The sequence below is a fragment of the Equus asinus genome, chromosome 17, assembly GCF_041296235.1.
Source record: "Equus asinus isolate D_3611 breed Donkey chromosome 17, EquAss-T2T_v2, whole genome shotgun sequence".
Lineage (NCBI taxonomy): Eukaryota > Metazoa > Chordata > Mammalia > Perissodactyla > Equidae > Equus > Equus asinus.
The window spans coordinates 43,037,740-43,056,024 of record NC_091806.1 but is presented as its reverse complement, the minus strand read 5'-3'; the positions used below and the strand labels follow the sequence as shown (position 1 = coordinate 43,056,024).

Here is an 18,285-nt window from a genome sequence, read left to right as displayed (position 1 = left end):
AGAGACGGGCGAAGAGGGGACGAGCCGAGCTGGGTGGCCCTCCCGCCTTACGTCACTTCCGCTTCCTCCTGGGCAGGGCGGGTAATTCGAACGTTTGTGTCTCACACGGCCCTCCGGTTGGCGCGAGCTCCGGCGGCGGCAGCGGCGGCGGCAGAGATCGAGACCAGGGCAGGATATGTCGGCGAGGCGAACGCGGTCCGGAGGGGCCGCCCAGAGCTCGGGTGAGCGGAGGGCGCGCGGGAGAGACGGGCCGGGCCGTTTGAGGGACGCAGTCCCGTGAGGACGGCCCTGTTCTCTAGACTCTAGACTCGAAGGTCTAGAGTCTTCCCATACCTCCTTTTCCTCTTCCCAGGGCCCGCGGCCCCATCTCCTAAATCTCTGCGGAGGTCCCAGCGGAAATCAGGCTCTGATCTCCCGAGTACCCTCCCTGCAATCTGTCCAAAGGTGAGCCCCGGGTTCTTCGGTTCCTGCCGCGGGACCCCTGGCCTAATGTAGAGCTCATGGTCACCCCTCTTCTCCAGGCACCCCATGCAGCTCCCGTCAGAAAGCCCATCGTCTTGAAGAAGATCGTGGCCCATGCCGCACAGGTGAGGGTGGAGAGAGGGATTGCGGGAGGGGAGCCAAAATGGGGGCCGGCTGTGTGATCAATTAATATTGTCTCCACAGATCCCATCTGTCAACTCGCCTCGAAGGAGCCCTAGGGTGAGTTCATTTTCATCTGCTTAGCTGAGTAGAATCCAGGACATTATAGAGCTCGGGAGGGGCATAGTGGCTACTCACATCTGCCCAGGGAGCTGTTTTGCGGTATTTTTGAGACAGTTTGCCTTTGGATGCCTGCATGCAATGCCAGTCTGGCTTACTCCTTGTAGACCTAATACGTTTAGTTCTTGATGTCCTGGTATTCTCTACCATTTTCCTTTAAAACTTGAGTTGTGTCCTAACTACTCTTTTTTCTTCCTACTCCATCTTGTCCTCGGTTTTTATTTATGGTTGTTGTAAGATAAGTTACGTGTTCAGTGTTTTTACGGTTTTAGCAGAAATCAAGATGTTTCATTAACAAACTCTGTGCCTGAAGATATAATGAATGAGAAATGCTGACTGCTTTTTAGGAGCCCATGGGGTGTACAGTCAAGTGGGGAGAGAGACATATGAACCAGTGATAACGTGGTGTGCTGAGGACTGTGATAAGGAAAGAACTAGATGCTCGAAAGGCCCCTAACCCAGACCTGGTGGCTCAGGGAACATTTCACAGGAGAAGAAAAGTTTAAACTGAGTGTTTAGTCTTTAAAGACAAGTAGGAGTGTTTGGAGCAAAGGAAGCTGTGTTTGCAGAGACCTGGAGTCCACAAAAAACCCACCAGGTTTGGGGAACAGCAGCTGGTTCGGCGTGTCTGCAGCAGATCTTGTCAAGAGGGAACATGCTAAGCCAGAACAGGTCTTCAGATGCTCCGGAGCTTGGGCTTCATCCTTGGCTCTGTGGGCAGCCTTTGGACAATAAGCATGGTAGCGACTGAGTTAAGCTTGAGTATTTTAGAAAGATCCCTCTTGGGGCTGGATGGAGAATAGGTTGGAGAAAGCCTACGGGGAACCCAAAGACCAGGCAGGAGGGCGTGACAGGAATCCTGAAGTGAGATGGTGGGGGTCTGAAGTAAGGTAATGGCAAAGTGATGCTCCTCTCCCTGCTTCACCACGTGACCATCCCATCACACAGGACTCAGCTCGAAGGACACCTCCTCCCAGAAGCCTTCCCTGACCACCCCTGTCCTATCACTGTCGCTTCTCTCAGTGTAGTTCTCCTTGAGCCTTATCATAGCTGGGAGGATTTGTTTGCATGTTTCTTGACTTGGGGGCAGAGACTTCTGCCTCCTGCGTGGTGGCCACTCATTCCTGTTGGTTGAATGATAGATTCATGAGATAGTGAGCAAAAAAGCTGCACGGACTTGAATGACTGCTTGGCTTTAGGGGATGAGGAAGAAGTCAGGGGTGACTCCATTTTGTTCTGCATCCCTTTTACTAAGACTTGTGGGGTAGGTTCTCCAGAGCTTGTAGCCAGGAAATGCCTCTCTTGATAACCGATACACTTCCTTCTATCAGACCACAAGAGTCGTCGAACTTGTCCTGTTTCCTGCCTTATCTTGGCTGCCGGAAAGCTCACTGCCAACTTTTGTGTATAGTAGTCTCCCCTTATCCACAGTTACACTTTTTGAGGTTTCAGTTATCCCCAGTCGGCTGTGTTTTGAAAACATTAAATGGAAAATTCCAGAAATAGACAATCCGTAAGTTTTAAATTGGGCGCCATTCTGAGTTAGCATGATGAAAACTCACCGTTCCTCCCAGGGTGTGAATCATGCCTTTGTCCGGCAGATCCCCGCTGTACACGCTACCTGCCCCTTAGTCACTTAGTAGCCATCTCTGTTGTCAGGCTGACTGTCACAGTATCGCAGTGCTTGTGTTCCAGTAATCCTTATTGTAATCATAGCCCCAAAGCACAAGAGTGGTCATGCTAGCAGTTCAGATATTCTGTTACTGTGCCAATTTGTGAATTAAACTATCGTAGGTGTGTATGTATAGGAGAAAACATAGTGTATTTAGGGTTTGGTACTGGCTGTGGTTTCGGTCACCCACTGCGGGTCATGAATGTCTCCCACAGATAAGGGGGGTGACTGTACATCAGTTGGGTGAGTTGTCCACACCTGCTGCACGCAGGGCTCTGCTGAAGGTGCCGAGCATAGTGAAGGCCAACCAGACAGATGGAGACCCCTGCTCTCAGGAAGCTCCCTTTCTAGTTGGGGTGACAGTCAGCCAGTGAACAAGCAAAATCAGATCGTGATGGTTGCTGTGCAGGGAAGAGGTCACTGTGACAGGAACTGGCAGAGGTGAAGAGGGGCTGATCTAGATTCTGCGGCAAGGGATGGCCTCCTCAACAAGCGGCATTGGCGCTGAGAGCGGGATTGTGAGGAGCCAGTATGTAAACCTCTTAATCCACACGTCAGAGTAAGCCCTTCCCTGTTCCCAACCTTGCTGTGGCTCCCTGGGTCTCCTAGCGCAAGGGTTGTTACTGAACCGGAAGTGGGTTCGCTCACGTGCCCTGTAGCAAGCCAACCTCTGATGCGGGGGGCGGGGTAGTGGAAGAGAGTAGGAATTTTATTGCAAAGCGCTGAGCAAGGAGAATGGGCAGCTAATCCTGTAATCCCGAACTCTCTGGAAACTACAAGCAAGGGTTTTTATTTGGGCTTTTAGGTCGGGGCGGGGGAGCATATGGCCTTGGGGGCTGAAGTTTTAAGAGTCCTCTGCGCAGGCGCAGCCATCTTTCATGTGTCTTCATGGGCCTCTTGTGCAAATTCCAGGGGGTTCTATGTGTTGCATGTGGTAGATTTTTAGTCTGTGATGCCTGAAGTTTACAGGCTGTCATTTTAGCTTCCGATGCACCTGCACTATGTTTAGTCAGGCGGCGGGGTGGGGGTGGGGGGGCGTACAGGCATCAGCAAGCTGCTCTCTTATCAGTGGTCCTCCTGCTGTTTGCAAAACAAGCTCAGAAGCTGGTTACTTTATTTCCCACATCAGCCTTGTGGATACAAGGCACGATTTTCCCCTAATCCAGGGAAATTTTAACTCCTTTATTCTCGGTTTCAGTGTCTCCATGGGTCCCCCCTTACAGTAGCCTACAAAACACCCTATAACCCCCCATTACCTCTCAAACCCCCTCTTCAGTTCCTCTCATTTCCTCTTGCTTCAGCTACACTGACCTTGTTCCTTGACTCTGACTGGCACACTTGCCTCAGGACTTTTGCATATTCTGTTCCCTCTGCCTGGAACACTTTTCCTCCAGATGACTCACTCCCTCACCTCCTTTAAGTTGTAGCTCACATGCCACCTCAGCGAGCCCTACATTGACCTTCACCTACTTAAAATTCCAGCCCACCCCAGGACTCCAGATCCAAAGTGCTTACCACCTCTAACGTCCCACATGGTTGTCCCTATTATCTGTGCTCCCGCTAGAGTGGCAGCTCCACGGGGACAAGGATTTTCTGTTTTATTCCCTGCTGTTCTCTCAGTGTCTAGACCAGGGCCTGGAGCCGGGCAGGTGACCAATAAGTACTTAAGGACAGGACGGACATTTTAGGAAAATCATCGCCAGCTGTGTGGCAGACGGACCGCACAGGGCAAGGCTGACAGCAGGAAGAGCATTAGGAGGTTGTAGAACTCGTCTGGGTGGCATGTAGTGGGGGCCGGTGTCAGTTAGGGGTGGCTAGACTCCAGTCACATTTGGACACAGAGCTGACAGCACCAGCGGGTGGTGGCAAGTCTCGTGTCACAAAATCGGACCCCTCGGAAGCCATGACTGGTTGTTCTTTTCTCCCCTCCCCACATCTGTCTCAGGGTCTGAGTTGCTGTCACCTGACCCGTCTCCTCTTTTCCTTTTAAGTGTTTGCCCTGTGGGTCTTCCTTGCCACCCTGAGTCTCCTCGGGCCTTTCTGGAAGCAGGTAATGCAGCTAAGTAACAGGGAGGCGTCTTCTCTTCTGTCCTGGTGCAGATTGCTTTTTTCTTGGAGAAAGAAAACCACCTTCCCAGTAAGGAGCCTACGAAGGAGGACCTCTTCAAGACATGTAGTGTCCCCAGCACGCCCACCACCACACCTGTGCTGCAGCCCCTGAACGTCGAGTCCAACTCCGGGGAAGACCTGGACACCAGAGACCTAGAAATGTCCAAGAAGGTCCGGCGGTCCTACAGCCGGCTGGAGACCCTCGGCGCCACCTCCACCCCGGGCCGCCACTCCTGCTTTGGCTTCGAGGGGCTGCTGAAGGTGGGGGACTTGTCTGGAGTCTCGCCCGTGGTGTGTTCGAAGTTAACCGAGGTCCCCAGGGTCCCTGCGCAGCCCTGGGCCCCAGACACCACTCTCCCGGGAATCTCTCCACCAGTCGTAAAAGAGAAACGCAAGAAGAAGAAGCCAGCAGAGATCCTGGTGAGTGAGGGGCAGGAGCCTTCCTCCACTGTCCCGTCAGATGTGTGCCAGGCCGGGGCTCCACTCTGGCTGTTTTGGGGAAAGGCAGCACATCCTGTAGGATGTGGGTAGAGATGCTCCAGCCAACGTGGCCCCTCCCCACTCACCTGGCCCCCATTTTTCTTCCCCCAGAAATCGGAGCTGGATGAGTGGGCCGCGGCCATGAATGCTGAATTTGAAGCTGCTGAACAGTTTGATCTCCTGGTTGAATGAGATGAAATAGGGGTGTACCTGGCCACACTGTCCCTTCCTCCTCTTGTACATAGTCCCCTCTCCCTGTGGAGAAGACACTTGGGGTCCCCTCCCCTGGCCTTGTAACCTGCGCATGTGCTGTTGCTACACATGGGGGCCCGTCCCCTTAGGCTTGTGCAGCGGCAGCAGCCATCTCTGCTTCAGGAAACAGGTCCTGCCTGGTGTCCTGCTGGTGTCCTGTCTCTAGTTGAGGCTCACTGTGCTCTCCTCCCGCCTCCCAGAGTCTCGCAGCCAGAGGAGGTGAAGGGGCTGGGGACTGCGTGAGAGAGTGCCTCTGCCTCTGCTCTCGTTGGGAGATGTGGCTGCTCTGCACCAGCCCAACAGAAACGGGCGCCGAGGGCCCTGGCCGGCCTCGGGCTCTCTCCTCATTGCCTTCTGTCGGTGGCTTGGTTTCCAGCCACGAGCCCATCTCTATAAAGAGGCCTGGGTTTCCTCTTAGGCTCTGTAGATGGTGCAGGAGAGAATTCATGGACCAGGGACGGTTCTGTCTGTGAGGCAGAAGCTGGGCACTCAGCCTTTAGAATCTTTAAGTTTTGAAGGAGGGACTGGAGCCTTGGCTGGGTCTCAGACCGTAAGCCTTTACTCCACGGAAGCTGTTCTTTCTAGTTTTGTGTTCTGCTGTTGAGATGGTTAGTTAGATGCCAGGCTGCTGGAACCCTGGCCGCTGGGGACAAAGAGGGCTCATTTCAGGGTGTGGCCGCCAGGTGCCGCAGGCTCCAGACACACAGAACCCGAGACTCAGGGCGTCTGGACCAGACACCTGCACAGTCCGGATCACTCACCCCTTTTTCTTACACAGAGTCTGCTCAGCTGTAGAAGCAAGGTTGATGGGCTGAACGGTCCTATTCCCACAAGCATTTTGCACCTACGCTGATGAAGTTCTAGGAAGCTTTTCTCACGTGGCAGAAGGGACAGGGGTTGAGAGCAGTTTTAACTTTTAGCTTCTGTGATGTCCTCCCACATGAGGACACTGCCTGAGGGAAGTGCTAGGAGTTGAACTGGGGGGCTCGTTTCATTGTCTCCAGGGAACCCTGCTTCCCTCCGTCCCATTTCTCTTTTCTCAATGCTGGCAAAGGTGTGCTTTCAGAGACTGCCCAGCCACGCCCTCCGCCGTGCCCAGGCACCTTTTGATGTTCACAGGCGTGGAAATAGAGGCTAAGATGGGTGTGGAGGGCTGCTGGGTAGCGGAGAACGTCAGGGAAGATGAGCGCTTGCCGGTTAGGGGACTTGAAACGGCGCAGGTCTCGTGGGCGCCGATGAAACTCTTTACAAAGCCTGGGAGTCCCAGGCTACCTGTTCAAGGTTTCGCGCTTTGTCAGAGCCCGCAAGCAAGCCCCCCTTGCCCGGCACGCCAGATGCCCTTGAGCTGGACCGCGCCTGAACGATTCATGTCCTCACCGGCTGGCGGGGCGGAACTCCTGGAAGAGTCCTACTGCTGCAGGACCGAGAGTAGCCGGATGATGTGGAGTCGATGTCATCGCTGCAAACTTCTCTCTGTTTCTGAAAAACTAAGACTGTGGAGTTTAAGGAAAAATCAGAGTTTCTTTTTTAAAGTAAACCTGATTAAAGGATTTCTGCCTGTTCGTAGACTGTGTTTCTTTTCTTGGGTCAAAGGCAGAGGCGAGATATGGGCCCAGGAAGCCAGGCCTTCTTTGGGCTGTGTCACCAGTGTTGTCCTGTGCAGGGGGCTGCCAGTCTGGCCTCCAGTAGCCCTGTCGCAGGTCACCGCACCCTGCCCTGTGTCTGTTTCTTCTGTCTGGCACCCACTCCTCCAAGGTAGGGCTGCCTGGAAAGGAGGCCTCGGGAGCGCCATCCCCTCCTGTCCCAGGAGGAAAGAAGTCGGGTCCGGGGTGAGGCTGCTAAGAGCTTCACCTGGTGCCTGGGAACCTAACCCCCCTCCCCTGTCCTGGGTCCAGCCGTGGGCGCAGAGCCCACTGGGGAGCTGGGCCAAGATGCAGATTCCCGGGAATTCCACTCGGCCTGAGGACGCCCAGGGACATCCGCGCAACTCCATGCAAGTGGCACAGACCTGTCTCCCGTTTCACCCTCTTTGTACTTGTCCTTGCATCCTAGTCCTTAGAACAAATCAAGGCCTTTAAGTTCTCCCCACACCTCCCCATTTCTATGTCCTTCCCTACCCAGAGGAGGGTGGGCCTCGCTTTTCAAGGCCAAGCTCTCCGCTTCGGCTTTTGACCCAGTTCTCTCATCTCTGAGACCTTGTGCCTCATTTTCCTACAAGTCCTAGACAGGCTTATGTTCATTTTATCATTAAAACAACCACACTGGGCCTGCCCCGTGGCCCAGTGGTTAAGTTCGCGTGCTTCGCTGCAGGCGGCCCAGTGTTTCATTGGTTCGAATCCTGGGCGTGGACATGGCACTGCTCATTGAGCCACGCTGAGGCGGCGTCCCACACGCCACAACTAGAAGGACTCACAACGAAGAATATACAACTATGTACCGGGGGGCTTTGGGGAGAAAAAGGGGGGAAAAAATAAAATAAAATAAAATCTTTTAAAAAAAAAAAAAAACCAACCATCCTAACCCTAACCGAGAAAAGCCCGGCATCTGTTTTTAGCTACTACCATTACTCCTTTCAAGGTTCAGCTCCTTGAAAGAATGTTCAGACGGTGCTCTCCGCTTCTGTTCATTTACTCCAAGTGCCTTCATCACTCCGTTTTCTGCTCGGGCAGAAGTAACCAGTGACCCCCTAATGCCTGATGTTACAGACTTGGGCCTCTGCAGCCTGGGCTGGAGCGCTCTTGGGGCCATAGCACTGCTGATCCCCCTTTCTTGGCTTCTGCTGAAATGTCAGGACACCCAGGTTCAGTCCTGGTCCCTCTTTCCAATCTGCTCGCTCTCCCTGGACGGCCTCAGGTTCTCTGGGCCGCCTCCTTGCTCAAGATGGGTCAGTCTTTATCTCCAACCCATATCTCTCTCCTGAGCTTCAGACCAGAATCTAGAAGTGTCTTCTCGAACTATCTCCATTCAGAAGTCATCTCGAACTCAGCTCACCCACCTGCTCGCCTCTTCCTGTGCTCCCTATGCCACTGGCATCGCTGCCAGCTGACACACTCACAAAAGCCAGGAACCAGGTCATCTGCGGCTCTGCTCTCTCCCTCACCCATCCCATCAGCCCCAACCTCCTCAACATCCCTCCGTCCCCACAGCCACCGGACAATTGTCCCGGCCTCGTAGTGGGTCTCATTCCCTTTAATCTCTCCCCTCTCCAAACTATTCACATTGCAGCCAGAATGAGTTTCCTAAGAGAAAAAATATGATGCTGTTTCTCCCCTGCTTAAAACTCTGATATAATTCCGCTTCTGGGTATAATACGCAAAAGAATTGAAAGGAGCGTCTCAAAGAGATATTTGTACACTCGTGTTCATACCAGCATATTCGCAGTAGCCAAAAGGTGGAAACAAATGCCCATCGATGGATGAATAGATACACAAAATGCGGGATATCCATACATGGAATATCATTCAGCCTTCAAAAGGAGTGAAATTCTGACACACGCTACGACGTGGATGAACCTTGAAGACAGTATGCTAAATAAAATGAGCCAGACACAAAAGGACAAATATTGTATGACTGCATTTCTGTGAGGTTCCTAGAATAGTCAAATTCATAGAAAGTAGAAGGGTAGCTGCCAGAGGCGGGGGGAGGGGGAATGAGGAGTTAGTGTTTAACGGGTGCAGACTTTCAGTTTGGGAAGATGAAAATGTTCTGGACATGGATGGTGGAGATGGTTGCACAGCAGTGTGAATGCGCTTAATGCCACTGAGCTGTACACTTAAAATGGTCCAAGCAGTAAAGTTTATGCATTTTGCCACAATTTTTTTTTTGAGGAAGATTAGCCCTGAGCTAACATTTGCTGCCAATCCTCCTCTTTTTGCTGAAGAAGATTGGCCCTGAGCTAACATTGTGCCCATCTTCCTCTATTTTATGTGGATGCCTGCCACAGCCCGGCTTGACAAGCCGTGTGTAGGTCTGCACCTGGGATCCAAACCGGACCCTGGGCCGCTGAAGTGGAACATGCGCACTTAACCGCTGCGCCACCCGGTTGGCCCCTTGCCACAATAAATTTTTAAAAACAAAACCTTTGGTAACTGCCTGTTGTCCATGTGGTGGTCTAATGGATGGTTATCGGATGTGGCTACCCAGCATGCCAACCTGAACAAGTGGGCTGGCTGCAGGACCCCACTTCCCTCCGTGGGCCTGCAGAGGGCAGACACTTGCTCCCCCTGATCCTGGCAACGGGGAGGTGGGCCCCTGACCTGACCTCAGCCAATCAAATTCCCACCTGGAGCGAGGGCCAGGAAAGAGGGAAGGACAACTGAGGATTCAGCAAGCGGGCAGCCCCACGTGTCCAGTGCCCCGGGGCTTTGCCATCCTGGAACACTATGGTTCGCTCCTGCGCCAGAGCCCTCGTGTGGTGCTGGCAGCCAGTGTCCCAACACCTCCTGCCCTTTGAGTCTGTACACTGAGTTCTGTGACTCCCCAGTACCCTTCCAATAAACTCCTTTTCTGCTCAAACCAGCCCATTACTTTCTCTTGTTTGCAACCCAGAACCCTGCTGGTCCCGACTCCTTGGCAGGGCTCGTGAGGACTCCAGGGCCACAACCACGGCAGACCCTGAGCTGCGACAAGATCCACGCCTCCGAGCCTTTGCTCAGACTGCTCTCTTCCTGCCCGCTCCGCCCCACTCCTGTCTCACCTGGTGAGTCCTGCATCAATCAGCTCTGCCTCATTCGTCACCTCTGCTCAGCCTTTCCTACCTGCCTGTCCCATCCGCAGTGGTAGCATCATGGGTAAGAGCACAGATTGCAGGGTCCAATGGGGTTTGAATCCTGGCACTGCCAGTTTCTGGCTGTGTGACCCCAGGCAAGTTAATTAGCCTTTCTGTGCCTTGATTTCCTTATCTATAAAATGAGGACAATAACAGTACCTACCTCAGAGTGTTTTGGTTAGCGTCAGATGAACTAATATGAGTGGTTACTACATAATAAGTGCTCAATGAACAATAGTTATTGTCAGGTAGAACGGACCACTCCTTCCTTTTTGACTCCCTGAACCCCACACAGACCTCCATCACAGTACCTTTAAGCTCTAGTCTGTCTGTTCTGCACACACGTTGGTACAGTAGTCTGAGCTCCCTGGAGGGTGGAGGCGGAATCATATTTGTGTCTGTCTCTCCAGCATCCAGGGGCATCATGGGTGAATAGATGTGGTTTCCCTCCAGCCGGGTCAGGCCGTGCCCCTCCCGTCCACAGCAGCCCACACCCCTCCTGGAGGAGCAGGGGGCGGAGAGCTTCTGAGTGCCCAGGGGGAGAGGAGCAGGTGGAGCTGGGAGCAGTGGGGCCTCAGGAGCCTGCGCTCAGGCACGAGCCTCCTACCTCCCGCAGCAGGCATTCTGGTCCCACCCCTGCACACACGAGCAGTGGGGCCGGCCACCGGGCTCACACCTGCCCCCGTGCCCCTGGGAGTGCACTTGACCCCCCCTCTTCCACAGGACAGTCCATGGGCCCCCTGCCCCCTCAGCCTGTGTCCTGGGCCCCGGTGACCCGCCCCCTCTTCAGATGAGGGTCTGGCCCCAGGCCCAGGTGGTCCTCCCAACATCCGGGCCTCCAGCAGGCTGCCTTCCTTTCATGAACTTTTCAAACTCTGACAGCCCTCTGGTGGGGACTCAGATAGCGCCGGGTCTGAGCCCCAGCTCTGCCTCTTCTCAGAGGCCTTAGGCGAGTCTTTGAGCCTCATTTTTCTCTTATGAAAAGTGGGGCTAACCCACCCCTCTTACAGAATTGCCCTTGGATTGTTTTCAAGGGTGAGTGTTTTGCACTCTCCCAGGTGCTGTACACATCTGCCAGGAGTATTCACACTTACCCAGCTCACCCTGCGTCCCAGCGGGAGCCCCCACCCCCGAACACACCATGCCCTTTGGCACTGTCCTGCCCAAACTTCCCTCTTCTGGATTGCCCTTCTCTGGCCAAGACACTCCACTTGTCATTGAAGATCAGGCAGCGCCTCCTCACTAGAGTCTCTCTCGAGCTCCTGAGCCGCCTACATGCTCCCTGCTCTCAGCTGGGGCTTCCTGTGCAGGCCTCTGTATGGCACATCTTCCCGCACTGTGGTCACCTGCGAACCTGGGGCCTCCCATCCCCAGGAGCTTCTCCTGGGCAGACCCAGGCCAGGATCATCTGTGTTCTCAGGAGCTGGCCCAAGGCCTGTCCCACAGACAGCGGTTGGTCGCCCGAGGTTTACTGGGGACCATCAACGGCCGAGTGGATTGTATTCTCTCGTGTTCATAAATTACTTAGCTTTTCTTATATTTGGGCTCTTCAGGCTGCTTCCAGTTTTTCTTCTTGGTGTAATCAGCTACTGTGGACCTCTGTGTGAATTAACGTTATTTCCTTCGCAGTCGTTTCTTTAGGCCTGGTTTCCAAAGCGACATTACCAGGGGCGAGCTGCTGGCTAGTTTTGTAGATCTTGTTATGCAATGGCAGAACTGCCTGCTTCCGAGCATCGGTACCACCTGGAGCTTGGCGAGTCCCCAGGGCTACAGGCCTCTGCAGGGCACTGCAGGCCACCGGGATTCTGTTTACGTCATGTGGACAGGAAGCGTGATATTTCAGGCCATCTGGAAAGGTCTGATATAACACAGAGAGCACATTACACAGAATCCCTGCCTCAATCCACAGACCTGTCAGAGGCCCCTGTGGAGCTCGGTACGAAGAAGGACACGTCCGAGGTCACTATTTGTCCTCTAATTGGATTGTCATGCACCATTTGGCCAGCAGATGCACAAGATTCTAAAAAATCTGAGAGTGGAAAATTGGTGACAAGTCCATCTGTTGACTTAAGACTTTCGGTGACTTGGGGAGAAGCTGCTGTTTCAAGCCTGCCCGGGGGGACATCTCCCACCACCTCGCGGAAATGGATGCCTCCCCAGGTGCAGCCCAGCCCCGGCTCCACTGCAGACTTGTCCCCGGGAGTCCCGGGGGAGGCACCTTTGCTCAGCAGAGAAGAGTGGGCCGAGTTCAGGTTACAGAGTGGGGAGGGAAGGGAGTGGAGTGAACAGCATGGGCAGGGGTGTGGCACTGGGGACAGTTTGGGATGATGGTGGGAAGTGAGGCTCCTGGCTGATCTGAGCAGAGGCTTGTTCAAGGACGGTGGAAGATTAAGTGGATCAGAAACACGCATCCATAGTGTGTGAATGCCACACTATTTACTTCTCAACGGCCAACTGATAGCTGATTTCTACACCAAAAAGGGGAGGGATTTTCCAGTCTCTTACGAGCTTCTATAGGATTCCTTTAAATAGTGCCAGCCCTTCTCCCCACCCCCCGCACCCCTTGCATTTGCAGGGGTTCCGTTTATAAAATATTGTTAGCCTGTAGCTTTGGTGGGGTTGCCAGATGACATACAGGACATCCAGTAAAATCTGAATTTCAGATAAACAGTGAATCATGCTTTAGTATATCTCAAACATTGCATGGCACATACTTATACTTTAAAAAGTATTTGCTTTTCATCACAAAACTCAAATTCATCTCAAATGAATTTGCTAAATCATTTTTTATTTCATTTTTATTTATTTTTTTAATTTTTTTTTTGAGGAAGATTAGCCCTGAGCTAACTACTACCAGTCCTCCTCTTTTTTGCTGAGGAAGCCTGGCCCTGAGCTAACATCCGTGCCCATCTTCCTCTACTTTATATGTAGGATGCCTACCACAGCATGGCGTGCCAAGCAGTGCCATGTCCGCACCCGGGATCCAAACGGGCAAACCCCGGGCTGCCGAGAAGCAGAACGTGCGAACCTAACCACTGTGCCACCAGGCTGGCCCCTATTTGCTTTTTATTTATTCACTTTTAAATTTTTATTTATTTATTTAAATTTTATATTATTATATTTTTATATTTTATAATATAAAATATTATAAAATATTATTTTATGTTTTGGTTTCATTTATTTTTACTTATTATTTATTTATTTTATTTGCTAAACCTGACAACCGTAACTCTGAGAGATCTGGTTTGCTGGACAGAGCTGGTGGTGGAGGCTCTTAGGCAGGAGAAGGAAAGCCAGGCGAGGCTGAGGAGGGGAGCCCAGCAGGGGCGGTGGGCATGGTTCACCAGCCGGGTTGCTGTCTCCCTCAGTCTCTTCGTGGCAGACAAAGAGCCCACTCCAAATCCGAGGAGAGGCCAGTGGTGCAGCCTTTTGAGGAACAGAACCCGGAAGAGCCTCAGGTCTCCAGGGAGCTGGACCCAGAGGTGACAGGAAGCACCAGGACCTCCCAAGGCAGAGGACGGGGTGGCAGGAGGGCTGGAGAAATTCCTCTTCCCCTGCCTGGGTGGAGATCTGAACTCCCAGCCATTTCAGCCCACCGGCTTGCTGGAGGGTGTGGGAGGACCCAGGCTCCTGGGCTGCCAGCCTCATGCCACTTCAGTCACCACAGCCTCTTCTCTGCCAAAGCCACCTTCTTCAGAACAGAAGCTGGATCTGCAACCAGAACCCACTGTCAGCTTCCTGTTCACACTCCTGAGCACCGCAGAGCCCCGCAAGCCCAAAGACCCTGAGGAGTAAGGCTGTGCGAGTATGTGAAGGGGAGGGGGGTGGAGGGGCCTTCTCCTCCCCATCAACACTCGGATCTGGGCCTGGACTCAGCCCTGCGATGGGCAGAGGGGAGGCCTACACAGAACTGAAGGGGCCTGGGCCTCCGGCTGCCCCCCAGACCCTTCCCCCAGCCTCTAGACCCTCTGGTCCAACGCTCACTGAGCACCCACCCCAGGGACTTGGAGATCCAAGAGGGCCAGTTCCTGGGTAAGGAAGACTGGGGCCCCCAGCGGACCGCGAAGGAAATCAACCAACTGCAGAATGATTGCATGAGGTGAGCCAGGCCAGGGCAGGTGGGCGCAGGTCGGGGGACAGGGCTTTCCCCATGGAGGTCCGGGCCTGTGGCTTGACAGCAGTGACTGCTCCTTCACTTGCCTTTCTTCCTGCCCTCTTTCCTCCCTCCTTCCCTCCTTCCCTTGCCTTCTGCCTGTTCTACTGTGGATGACCTCCTCACTGGCCAGCAAGTCCCTTCCCTCCCAAGCATCAGTGTCCTCCCCCTGTGTGAGTGGGACCAGCCCCAGGGGTGTGGGGGTCTGCTCTCTGCATGTCCGCCTCTGGAGCTGCGGTCTGCACAATCCCGCGGCCGCCTGCCCCCCTCCAGGAGCGATCCCCACCTGGAGGCCGAGGTCCTGTTTGAGGGGAAATGGGACATCAGACCATGGGTCTGAGCGGTCAGCGCTTTCATTCATACACAGCTGGCCCAGAGCGCCCGGGCAGGGCTAGTTCCGCACACGAATCACACAGAATCCTGTCATGGCCCCCACGGCCGCCCACCAGGGTGGGGGGGCTAGCCTGATGCTGCCTTTGAGGATTTCTAGGCAAGCCTGCACGGCGCGATGAAACAGCCTGCCCTTCTCTTGCTAAAGAAGAGAAAAAGCACAATTTGTCCCTGTCTGTGTCCCCTGCTGTGAGTCACCTGGGGAGAACAATTTCTTCCCCGCCTGTCACTTTGCCAGGACAACAAGCCCTGGCTCTTGGTGAAACCCGAGCCCCAGGTGGCTGTGCCAGGTCGCAGCTCAAGCAGGAGGCATGTGTGTTGGGAGGAGGGGCTGCTTAGGACCAGAGCCTGGGGGCTGAGGGGTCTCTCTGTCAACCCTAGGCTCTGGGCCTCGCTGAGCACTACGCAGGCAGACAACCTGGCCCTGGGGGAGAAGTTGCAAAGTCTGGTGAGACCCTCGCCCAGCACCTCTTTCCTTTTCCTGCCTCCTTGCCTCCCAGCCCAGCTCTCTGCTGGGGCCTCACTGGGGCAGTCTGGCTCTATCCGCTGCCCGCCTCTGGGCCCTGCAACCCTTTGTTCCAGCCCAATTCATTGTATGAGAGCTTGAAGGAGGAAGTGAGGGCGATCCAGGAGGACGAGAAGGTCATCCAGGAGGATGCCCAGGCCATCCAGGGGGCAGCGCTGCTCCAGGTGCCTGGGCCTCCATGCAGTGGTGCATGGGGGAGGGAGGGCCTTCCTGCCCAGTGCCACGCACTCAGCTCCCGGTGCCTGCAGCAGCCCAGCTCCCAGAAGACAGACCTGCTCATCCCACAGCCTGACGTTCCCCATGATCACAGAAACCCACGTCAGCCCTGGCCGGGCCCAAGCTTGGAGACGGGACCCGACCTCGGGAAGACCCTCCAGCAGCTCCTCTCCAGGTCCCTGCAGTAAACTTCTCCGCAGCTGAGCCACAGCTCCCCGTGTGTCTGTGGGCCCTGGGGATCAGACGGGAGCAGGAGGCCAGCAGCTCCAAGTTGAGCTGGGCTACCATCTGACATCACCCCACCTCCCTTGGTTCGCTGGCTCTGAGCTCCCCCCACCCCAGAGGAGGTTCCAGGTCTGCTTGGTGTCAGCCTCAAGGTCAAGGTCCCTGTGATAAGGGCCGGGGCAGGACTGGAAGGGGGCCGCACCCCCTCCCAGGATGTACCTGGTCTAACTCCAAAGGGCAGAAAGAGACTTGGGAGAGGCAGGAAGAGCCACTACCCATCCCATGGCCTTGGAGAAGTCTCTTCCCCTTTGTTAGTCAAGTTATGGGGGAGGAGGTACTCCCCACGGGCCCAACACTCAACTCCCTTCAGGCCTGGGGATGCATCTGGAATTTGAATTCCCACTCCTACCCCACCCTCATCCTGTAGCCAGGGCCTCCTGGGGTCTCCCTTGAGACCTCACCCCCTTCACCAATGGGACTATCCCTGCCCTGGGCCTCAGCTCCTTCCTCCACCCCACCCATGGGCTGGAGCACCCATTACCCTCTCCAGGCCTGGCTGCCTGAGCTCCCAGCCGTGATCACTGTCCTGGCCACCGACAGGCCCTCAGGACTTGTGCCCATCAGCCTTGCTGCCCTCGGCATCTGTCAGCCCCGGGGGGCCTTTCTAGGAGGCCCATGATTCCTGATGTAACAAGAGAGAGACAGAGAGAGAGACTGTGTAGGTAGAATATTTAAAACCTTAAAAATAGGGGCCAGCCCCGTGGCTGAGTAGTTAAGTTCGCACGCTCCACTTCGGCAGCCCTGGGTTTTGCCAGTTTGGATCCTGGGCGCAGATATGGCACCACTCATCAGGCCATGCTGAGGCGGCGTCCCACGTAGCACACCCAGAAGGACCCACAACTAGAATATACAACTATGTACTGGGGGGCTTTGGGGAGAAGAAGAAAAAAAATGATTGGCAACAGATGTTAGCTCAGGTGCCAATCTTTAAAAAAAAATTAAAAACTTAAAAATAATCCCCATGCAACGAGAGAAGGAGCACGCTTCCTTAATGAGGGAGATGACAGAGTCAGCAAGATGACAAAGCCAGTTTGAAGGAGGATACAAGAAACTAACACACACACACACACACACACATATATATATATATATATATATATATATATAGTCAAGGGGGAAAAAGCAAGGAATCCTGAAATAAGATTGCTAAATTAGCTACAAAATTGGTCAAGATCCTACAGGGGGATATTTTTTAAAGCCCTGTAACCCTAAGAGTGATATTATTACTGGGCAGAAGCCCTCTACTATGACGTGGCAAGGACCCATGAACATCTTTCTGCCTTATACCCACTGCGGGGGGCGGGGGAGGACACTAGCCAAGAGGATGGAAATTCAGAGCCATGGCACCTCCTCAGACCTGGTTGGATTTACACCAGGCCCCCGGGGGATCAAGCCCTGGCCAATAACTGATGACAGGCTTGATTTGTGAAGGCTCGATCTTGTCACAGCTTGAGGCTGAGCTGAGCTCTGACTTAGCAGCCCTTGTCTCCCAAGGCTCCATCTTGCCTGGATGGCTCCAGGGCTCCCAGGCATCCCCGCCACCCACTTGCTGACCAGTTCTTGACCGGTGGCCCAGCTGACCAGTGACCCAGCCATACAAACAGCCTCTTGCCGTTTCCTGAAGGGAATCATTTGATATAGAGGTTGAGGGGAAACAGTTGGACCAACAGCTAAATGGTTGAATCAGTTTAACCATCAGGACTTCTGTCAGCAAGACACAGTCATCCGCATTGTCCCATTTGGTAGGTGGCAGTTTTAATACGCAAAGGAACTTACAAGGTGCCCATGAGATGAGCAGATCTTCACACCTGCCCGCCAGACTCTTAACGTTTAGATAGAGGCCTTAACTGGGTTCAGGCACATATTCAGTCCAGATGGTTTCGCAGCACCGTACTTTCTCAAGGTTATGTTCTTGAGACAGCTCCTAATGTGGGAGCAGTGGACAGAACACACACTCCAAGGAGAGGGGAGCGGGTGAGGAGCCTCTGATTGCCTGGGCCAGCTTGCAGGTCAACCAGCGACCGCATCCTCTCAGTGATCTCCTCCGACAGTCTGTAACTGATATATTTCATAGAAATTCATATAAGTTGAATCTTCATAAAAACGGAAGCATCCAGTATGTTGTCTTTTGTGTCTGGCTTCTTTCGCTGATGTTCATGCCTGTGAGATTCATCCAAGTTGCTACATGTAAGAGTTATGACTACTTTTACAATAGTCTGTTCTTTCTTATTGCTGTGTAATATTCCATTGCATAAATATTCCACATTTTTTTTCTTAAAAGCCTCCTCTAAAAGCCTCCACATCTCAGCCTGAGGAGGCAAGCACGTGTGGTTACATTCCGGCACCTCAGCAGCAGGAAATGGCATCTGGTACAGAGCCCCCTGCCCAGGTATCTCTAAACCACATAGGTGTTGACAGATGTCCCGAATGCATCTTGGCTGTGGCCCAGTGGCCCAGGGCCCCAGCATCGCACTGCCCTGAGCTCAGTCCCTGCAGCCACTCCTTGCCACCGTGTCCCAGCAACACTGCAGCCCAGGCAGGAAGGCCCTTTTCAAGGGGAGGTCGCACAGCAAAGCTTCGTGGACCCCAGGGCATTACCAGGTCTTTTAGATCTTTTTTTTTTTTAAAAAGATTTTATTTTTCCTTTTTCTCTCCAAAGCCCCTCGGTACAT

General features: G+C 53.7%; 2 protein-coding genes across 2 annotated transcripts; both read left to right on the top strand.

Moving 5' to 3' along the window:
- The first annotated feature begins 51 nt into the window (after positions 1-51).
- Positions 52-6,840, top strand: LOC106833600 (sororin). Its single transcript, XM_014844880.3, has 6 exons — positions 52-221; positions 353-444; positions 522-587; positions 667-702; positions 4,535-4,963; positions 5,135-6,840. Exons 1-6 carry the CDS (start codon positions 176-178, stop codon positions 5,213-5,215), a joined length of 750 nt encoding a protein of 249 aa, XP_014700366.3. The 5' UTR covers positions 52-175; the 3' UTR covers positions 5,216-6,840.
- Positions 6,841-11,767: 4,927 nt separating this feature from the next.
- On the top strand, positions 11,768-17,724 carry LOC139040815 (uncharacterized). Its single transcript, XM_070488140.1, has 6 exons — positions 11,768-12,203; positions 13,412-13,525; positions 13,728-13,834; positions 14,044-14,142; positions 14,968-15,034; positions 15,169-17,724. The coding sequence occupies exons 1-6, from the start codon at positions 12,192-12,194 to the stop codon at positions 15,514-15,516; spliced, it is 747 nt and encodes a 248-aa protein (XP_070344241.1). The 5' UTR covers positions 11,768-12,191; the 3' UTR covers positions 15,517-17,724.
- Positions 17,725-18,285: the final 561 nt, after the last annotated feature.